The sequence below is a fragment of the Micromys minutus genome, assembly GCF_963924665.1.
Source record: "Micromys minutus genome assembly, chromosome: 31".
Lineage (NCBI taxonomy): Eukaryota > Metazoa > Chordata > Mammalia > Rodentia > Muridae > Micromys > Micromys minutus.
In genome coordinates this window covers 21,591,450-21,600,380 of record NC_137966.1, presented here as the reverse complement: position 1 = coordinate 21,600,380, position 8,931 = coordinate 21,591,450, and the positions used below count along the sequence as shown (strand labels likewise).

Sequence of the window (8,931 nt, the reverse complement as noted above, 5' to 3'; positions counted from 1 at the left end):
CCTAATGGTCCTCATTTTACCCAGAAGTCTGGTCCACAACTACTTCCTTCCTGTTGGCTTCTGTACATTGTAACCCTGGAAAGGAGCTATAAGGAGTTAGTCAGGTTGAGGAGCCCACCCCAGAAAAAAACTCAGGGTCCGTCCCTTCCCAGCTTCTCTTGTAGCCTGTGCCTAAGTTTCTGTTGGTTCATAGGGATGTCAGGCTGAACCATGAATCCCAGGCTCATGAGTGCCTGGAAGAGAGGACAAGATGGGAAAATAAAAGCCAGGCTGGTGGGCTTGCTGAAGGGATGGGCTGTCCTGGGGTGTATAGGGAGGGTGCTGCCTGGGTGGGGTCAGCAGGGAGGCAAGAAGCACCTCACAGGTGGTCTCACATCAACTCCTATGGGAAGAGTATGATCTGTGAGGTCTGTCTGGGGCAGTGACCAAGTGTCTTTTCCTGTTGCCATGATAAAATACTCGATTAGCTCCCAGGTAGGTCGTGGTGGAGAAGCAAAGGTGCAGCGGCAGCTTGAGAGAATCGCATGATCCCCACAACCAGGAAGCAGAGATGGACGAATGTGTGCTCAGTCCAGCTCCCTCAATGCTTAAACACTCAGCCAGGGATTGGTCCCACCCACAGAGGGCAGGTCATCCTGCCTCCATAAATATAATCATACCATGGTCCCAGACAAGGATTGTCGCCAAGACAAGTCTGGATCTTTTTGGTTTACCACAGCAGCAACAGATTTTAAAGAGAGAGAGGTGGGCATTTACTATGTAACTAAGGCTGACAATCTCTGTCTCAGGCTCCCAAATAAATGTTGGATTCTTGTCCACGTTAACAGCATCACCCTGTCTGTCAGCCACAGGGGAGGCCAGTGAGGGTTGGAAGGAGCAGTAGAGGTGTGTGACAGGGAAGGCTATGGCTGAATAGGACAGGCTGCAGTAGAGGTCATCGGGAGAGAAGAGGGGGCCAGACCATCCCCTCCCATATGCCCATTCCTATGGGGGGGGGGGATCTAAGACCTAGTGAGGTTGCCGGTTTATCTTTCTGTGTGTGTTTGCACATATGTAGGTGCACCTGTGTGGGTACTTGTGTGCATATATGCACATGCATGCTGATGTAGAGGATCAACTTCAAACCTACCTTACTCAGGCAGGGTCTAAAACCCAGAGCTAGCTAGTCTCACTAGCCAGCTTGCTCTGGGGAGCCTCTTTCTGTGACTCATGAGGCTGGAATTACAGGCGTGCCACCCTGCCCAGCCAGCACTTGTGTGAGTTCTGGGAATCCAAGCTCTGGTCCTCATTTTTGTGAGGCAAGTCCTCTTAATTACAGGGCCATCTTCCCATGCCAACATGATGTCTTTGCTGGCTGCCCAAGACATCCAGGGGGAAAGGCTGTGGGGTTGCGGGAGGGGAGGAAAGAAGTCTAGAGAGATGGGAAAGGGAACTTAAGCAAGACTGAGGAAACCTGCTAGGAGGTGACCAGAGGACAGCTGCAGCCCACAGGACACTGAGTGTAGATTGATATCTATATGCTGTCAAGGGCTGGCACTAGTTAGGTCAAGGTGATACATAATTGGACAGTAGAGAGTGGGGCAGGAATAAAGTTTTGGTAAGGAGGAGAAGAGGAGAGATTGAAGAGAAGGGGAGATTGAAGAAGGAACAACATGGAAGCAGACGTAGATTTTTTTTGGGGGGGCATATCTCTATATGGATAAAAGTTGTTATGAATATTTTGTAAGGGGTGGAATTGGACAGGATGCTTTGACTTATGTAGGTGGGCAAATTATATCATACCAATTAGATCAGAGTATCTTGGTGTGTTCTTTGTTGTGGAGACTTAATTGAGTTCAAAAGAGGGTGTAGTGGCGGGACGCACAAAGCCCACCCGCCATGGAGATGGGATGTGTGTAAGGCTTGGCAACAACCTGCCAAGGGAAAGTGAGTGAAAACAACGTGCTGGGGCGGTCGTGGACCACAGGGATCAGAAGCAGCTAGGGTGGGTGGAGTGGACCTCCTGGGAAGGAAACCACTTGGAAAGGGCGGCTTGCAGATCATCTGGAAGAGTAGCAGCTGGGTCCGCACGTGCCATGTGACCCTAAGGGTGCTAGCACTAGTGCCAGTTAAAAGGTTACCACATTTTATTTTTACCAAAACAGGTAGCAGACCAACGTGTTAGGCAAGAATACACTAGAAAGTTGAGATTATTAGCTTGAGAGAGTGTTGTTTTCTAAGTAGAGGGGGCCAGCGCCATGTTGAGTCACATGATGTCTCAAGTGTGGGAACCTTAAATAAAAGAAACACAGAAGCAACCTCTGCTGGCAGGCTGTGGGTCCCCCTGCTGTGAGAAGACAGGTGACCCTGAACACAGAGAGTAAGAGAGTAAGAGATTAGAAACTGCTTGATTCTAAAAAAAAAAAAAAAAAAAAGTTTAGAGAATGTATTAAAAAGCTGGTTTATGGGTTGGAGAGATGACTCAGTGGTTAGAGCACTGACTGTTCTCTCAGAGGTCCTGAGTTCAATTCCCAGCAACCACATGGTGGCTCACAACCATCTGTAATAGGAATCAGATGCCCTCTTCTGGTGTGTCTGAAGACAGCTACAGTGTACTCACATACATAAAATAAATCTTTTTTTCTTTTAGGCTGGTTTCTTTGTTTTAAAGATAGTAGACAGACTTAATGTGATTAAGTTTGTTTTTATAGTTACAAGAAGAGAGCACAGAGTTCACCCGAATCACGTGGGGATTTTCACCTGCAGTTCGGAGGAACTAAGACAGGGAAAATTAGTCACTGACTCCAAGTAGAGAGTGGTGATATTTGCTCCTAACAGTTCCCCTTTGGTAGATTCAAGAAAGAAATTGAACATCTCTGCCTCCAGACGAGATAATACATTGTGGCTAGTCATTGGGCAGAAACTGCCTATTTCACCTACAGACCACTACTGTCCAAAAAGGAACACGTTGCAGAACAGTCGGCCGATAATTGTTGCCAAGCCAGAATTATCAGTCCTTCAAGATTTCTGCATTACGAAGGTTCATCAGATATGATCCTGGGCCAGAAGACTAAAGACTTGCTCTCACATGTTGCTAACAGGAGACTGCTAGTAGAGATTGGTCTCTACAACCTGTCTCAGTTCTAGAAGCTGTATTAGGTTTTCTATATTTATAGACATTTGGCCATTCTCAGATTTCTGATGGAGTTGAAGATTATTTTAGTCTCATAGCCTACCCAAGCTAATTAGCTTTGAGAAAACATAGTCATTTAGATGATTTTCAAATGGTAATAGTTGTGCACAGCTTACATCTGAGAGAAAAATTGGGGTTTTTTTTTTGTTTGTTTGTTTTAAAGTAAATAGAAGGTGTGATGTGTAGGATGATATCATTATGCAACAAGGCAGGTCCAGGATAAGGTGAAGCTTATCATTGGATGAGAAGGATAGGCGGGGAAAAGTCTGGGAAGGAGGAGGGGAGGAGAGATCCAACATGAAAGAGAGGATGATCCATCCCATCTGCACAGCCCTGAGCAGCCATGGGTAGATATGTATACTTTCTAGGGATGGATTTCTATAGGTCAGTTTATCTTATTTAGGTGGGCAGTTTATATCTTTGTCAATTGTTTGTAAGCTTATTGTGTGGATGAGTTGTGGATTGAGAATTTAACATATAAATCTGTTTGATAAGTTATTGATTGTTGAGTCATGATTATATCGAGCTGTGGAGGACAGTGTGTGAGAGCAATGGCTAAGATGCAGCTGGAGTGTGCAGATCCAGCGCAGGGCCCGCAGAATGTGCAAGGCTTGGTAATTAACCACCTAGGGGATAGAGAAAAGAACCTTTTAAAAATATTTACCTCAACAACTGAGACTCCCAGACTGCAGACACCCATGGTGAAGAAAGGACCATGCCCTCTTGGCATTGTACTTAGTGATGAGCACTGGTGGTCCCTGGGGGAGCAGGTGTGAACCCAGATGTGGGTTGAAGGATTATACAGGTGAGGTGTGACTAACAGGTTTTTCCAGGGGCAGAAGCTGGAGGTGATGGAAAGAGATGGCTGGTGGAGCTGTGGCATCTATGACCAGTTAGAGAAGGTCTGTGCTCCACTCCTCCCTAGGAAGATACCAACTGCACATGCTCTGACGCAGGCTTATATAGGTGCCATCTATCATCCATGGACAGAACAGAGGAGAGAGTGTTTTATGTGTGTGTATGTGTGCTCCCCTGCCTATGCATATACACACATACACACATACAGGCATATACACACATATACACACATACACACATACAGGCATACACACACACATATACACACAGATGCCAAACACATATACACATGCACACATATATATGTATACACACATATACACACATACATACATGCATACATATATGCATATACACATACATATACACACATATACATGCATACACACATATACACATACATACACACATCTATGCACACACATACACACATGCATACACATACACACATATACACGCACGCATGCACACACACACTGAGGTTGCTTTATTGTTGTTTATAGTCCAAATCCCAGGCGATGGTAGTAAAAGAGCTCCTGATAGCACACGGGACAGGAGTGGGCCACATCCATTAGACTCTGCATGCAGAAGGGGATGAGGCAGCAGCCTAGGAAGCACCTGTAGCCTCAGAAGCAATATATGTTCACCTGAGCAGGGTCCCCTGCTGGCCTGCACCCTCCTCACACCTGAGTGGGGTCCCTGTGCTGGCCTGCACCCTCCTCACACCTGAGTGGGGTCCCCTGCTGGCCTGCACCCTCCTCACACCTGAGTGGGGTCCCTGTGCTGGCCTGCACCCTCCTCACACCTGAGTGGGGTCCCCTGCTGGCCTGTACCCTCCTCACACCTGAGTGGAGTCCCTGTGCTGGCCTGCACCCTCCTCACACCTGAGTGGGGTCCCCTGCTGGCCTGCACCCTCCTCACACCTGAGTGGGGTCCCTGTGCTGGCCTGCACCCTCCTCACACCTGAGTGGGGTCCCTGTGCTGGCCTGCACCTTTGTCACACTTCTGGGTAGGTCTCAGTTCTTTGGGGACAGTTCTTCAGAGCTAGGCTGAGAGCCATACTGAACCCTCTCTTGGCGACAGGAGTGATGGCAACCTTTTTGGAGCCACTTTCCCAGCAGGTGGGGATTGTCCAGCCCCAGCCCCATTCACTGCCTCAGACACCCAGCCAAAGGGCAGTCTCCCCTGAGAGAAGAAACCATACCCAGTCGGGATCTCCCTTTTTCCCTCGTTCTCTCTGTACTCAGTTGTCTTCAGCGGCACCTCAGTTCCACTACTTACCCAAATACAAAGAGGCCACTGCACAGAAGCCAGGTAAGGAGGCCTGGGACAGGGGTTGTCACTGTCACGATATGGCTCCCACAGTAGGGACATATGGTCTGCACGGGCACCGCAGTTATCACATGAGGCATGCCAATGAACAGGCCTGGGAGGCAGGGGTTGGGGGGTTTGGGGGAAAGATGGGTCAGACCAGAGTGAGTTCCAGGAGCTACATGGAGAAACCCTGTCTCAAGAAACACACTTAAAAACCCCCCAACAAATTCACGATAGAGAAGGGATATCTCAGAAACTCTTGGCCTGGCACCAGCCCGTGTGAGCAGAGGGAGGCCCAGGCCTTCAGGGCTCTTGGCTCACCAGAGAAGGTGCTGTCTGCTTGGTGAATGGCCTTCTGGGAGTCTGAGCCTGAGACTCAGGGAAGAGAGGCAGTTTCTTTACTTACCTGTTTGGGTTACTGGTAGGGCGTGGGGGTACACAGAGTATACTCCGGGTGCTCTTAGTCCTCTTGTTCCAGGAGTGTAAGAAGGAGGTGGTGGCTCTCTAGGCTGCTGAAAGTCTGAAAGCAAGAAGCAAGGCCCTGGGGCTCAGATTGGCCAGCACTGAGCTACCACGTGGCTGCCACTGTCGCCACCAGTTAAGTTGCCCACAGTTCTACGTAGGAGGTGAAGAGACCAGGATTTGAACATGGCATTTCTGTCTCCACTTATGCCCTCCTTGTCCATAGGGAAAGTGCTTGAGGTCTGAGATGCAGCCTTGGCTCAGGGCCCTTTGTCTGTACCGTGCCAAACAGGTAACATGGTTCACTGATCGATCCATGAAGCACTGGTTGAATTCTGCAGGTGGGGAGGCTCAGAAAATACTTTATATGAGGTCACTCAGGAAATACGTATCTGAGACAAGGTAGGTTTCTGACCAGGGACCTAACCTCAGTGTGGGCCTTGAAGTCAGGGTATTTAAGTTTCATCTGTGGCTTCTGTAGCAGGGAAGAGGCAGTTGAGATAAGGTATATGTTACTTAGGCTGGCCTGGAACTTGCAACAATCCTCCTGTCTCAGTGCCTGGAGTGCTGATATTACTGGTTGGTATAAGCTACTATACCCAGAATGAAACACCATGTTTCTTTTTTTGCGGGGGGAGTTTCTCTGTGTAGCCCTGGCTGTCCTGAATCTTGCTCTGTAGACGAGGTTGGTCTCAAACTCACAGAGATCAAAGAGATCCACCTGCCTCTGTCTTCCAAATGCTGGAATTAAAGGCATTTTGTTGGTTTGTTTGTTTTCCTTTTTAAAGCCAGAATGATCCAGGATGGGCAAGAAGATTCCCACTGAGTTTTTATGTACGGCCTTTAGATGCCTGCAGTGACCTGGGGTCCCCAATGGCCTGACCCAGTGCAAGAAAGGAGCTAGTAGTTAATAGTGGGTCTCAGAGCCTCTCTGCTCAGAGCTTGCCCTCAGAGCTAACTTCCATGACTTCCCCTCACATCAAGCAGAACAGGGAGCCCCTGACTATGTAGCCATTCTCTCTCCACTTTGAGGACAAGAGCATCCATGTAGACCCTGAAGCTGTGTCTGGGGCTAGTGTTTAGGCTTTTCTTACGGAGAAAGAAAAAGGTCAGAAATGAAGTATGTGTGTTGGCCAGGACCAGATAGAGTCAGCCCATCTCAAGCAGGGTCAAGGTGTGGCTGAATATTTCACTTTATTTTATTTTATTTTATTTTATTTTATTTTGAGATAGAGTTTTTCTATGTTCTCTTGGGACCCATAGATCAGAGATCTGCCTGTTTCTGCCTTTAATTAACGGCCTGTGCCACTACATTCTGGACCCTGTTGACCGTTTACATTGTGTGAGCAGGAATTCCAAAGAGGAAAGAGCTCAGAGTGGGGTCAGACACCTTCCCTGGCAACCCCAGTATGAGGGCAGCTCTACTTCCTGGACCCTACCCTGGCCTATGCGCTGTACCGCCCAGAGGTTGCATGGTGTGGAAGCTGTTAGTGTTGCTTGACAGATTCCATGTAATGCTTTAGGAGAGTGGGATGTTGAAAGGCTAGCCTGCCCATTGTCCCCACCAGGCCACCTGGGCAGTGGGGGTTAGTGAGACTTAGGGGAGGAGACGGGATCAGCCCCAAGACCAGCATGTTGCCCCTCCCACCTCTTGTTTCCTCATGCTCTCTCTCAACCCGAGGTTCTTCACCATGGTTATGGTTCTTGTTTGGTGCCATGAGAGTCCTTTGTACTCCTTGAGCAGGTTCTGAGTGGACAAGCCCGTGGTTCCAGAAGTTCAGAAAGGAGAGCTCTTACAGCTGCCACAGCCATTGTGATGTCTTTGGTGCACAAAGCAGGGCATCATGTGTCCACTTCCCTCCGGAGGGGTGCCTGCCCATGACTCAGCGTGAAGGACCCTTCCATGCCCGATACTGCCCCGCTCCCAACAGCAGGTGGAAGCTTCGTAAGCTAAGACACGGTAGTGTGAGTCATGCCGGAGGAGCTCATTACCCCCAGTGTACGTTCGATTAGAATGCAGGTAAGAGCAGGCCTGGTGTCACTGGCTTGTGTGACGTCTCCACACAGCTCTGCAGAGGCTCAGAGGAGAGGCAGGGGAATGGAAAATCAAAAGCCATTCTGGGGTACATACTGAATTCTTATCAAAAAAAAAAAAAAAAAAGAAAGAAAGAAAGAAAGAAAGAAAGAAAGAAAGAAAGAAGGAAAAAGAAAGGAAAGAAGGAAGGTAGGAAGGAAATAATAGATAGATAGATAGATAGATGGATAGATAGATAGATAGATAGATAGATAGATAGATAAATGTGGGGAGCACGTCCGGAGTTAACTTTGGCTGACTTCTTGCTTGTGATTGATTAATCAGAAAGGAGTCTGCTGACACCTGTCTTTGTTTTTAGTTAAGACTTTAGTGTGTTAACTGCCAAGTTCCTCCACTTGTGCACACGTCCTTGAGAGAATGGCCTGGCCTGGAGGAAACAGCCTTAGTCAAACATGGATACTGTGCACCATAAACTCACCAGGTAAGCATTTGTGGTCATTGTTTAACCTCCTGGAATTGGTCAGCTTTGTGTTGTTTGCCTTTAGAAGACACTAAGAAAATACACTCGCTGCTGGTGTGGCATTGACCTGCAGCCCTCTCATTTCTGTCTCTTGCATTTTCTTTCTGCCTTTCTTATGGTCATCCTCACTCTCTCGGTCATGCTGACTGACCTGCTGGGTCCTGCAAAGAAAGAAAGGAAGACAAAGAGAAAAGTGAGCTAGACGTTGTCACTGGTGCATCCATCCATCCATCCATCCATCCATCCATCCATCCATCCATACATAATATGCCAGTAAGCCCATTGCTTGAAAGGTAAAGACAGGAGGATCACTGTAAATAGAGTTCAAAGCCAATCTGGGTTGGGTCTTAATAGTGGGTTAGACATCAGCCTGAACTGCACACAAAATTCTGTCTCAAAACAACAACAACAACAGGGCTAGAAAAGTGACTCGATTTTGTAGAGCAATCGCCAAGCACAAAGCCCCGGGGTTAGATCCTCAGCTACATACGCTGACACATACCTATAAACCAGCACCAAAGAGGTGGAAAAAGGAAGATCGGGGGGTTCAACATCATCTTCAACCATATA

The 8,931-nt window shown here is 48.0% G+C and overlaps 1 protein-coding gene across 1 annotated transcript; it reads right to left on the bottom strand.

Annotated features, from left to right (window-relative positions):
* Positions 1-4,527: 4,527 nt before the first annotated feature.
* Positions 4,528-5,442, bottom strand: LITAFD (LITAF domain containing; the record flags this gene model as incomplete). Its single annotated transcript, XM_080942555.1, has 2 exons — positions 4,528-4,648; positions 5,312-5,442. The coding sequence occupies 2 exons, from the start codon at positions 5,440-5,442 to the stop codon at positions 4,528-4,530; spliced, it is 252 nt and encodes an 83-aa protein (XP_080798681.1).
* Positions 5,443-8,931: the final 3,489 nt, after the last annotated feature.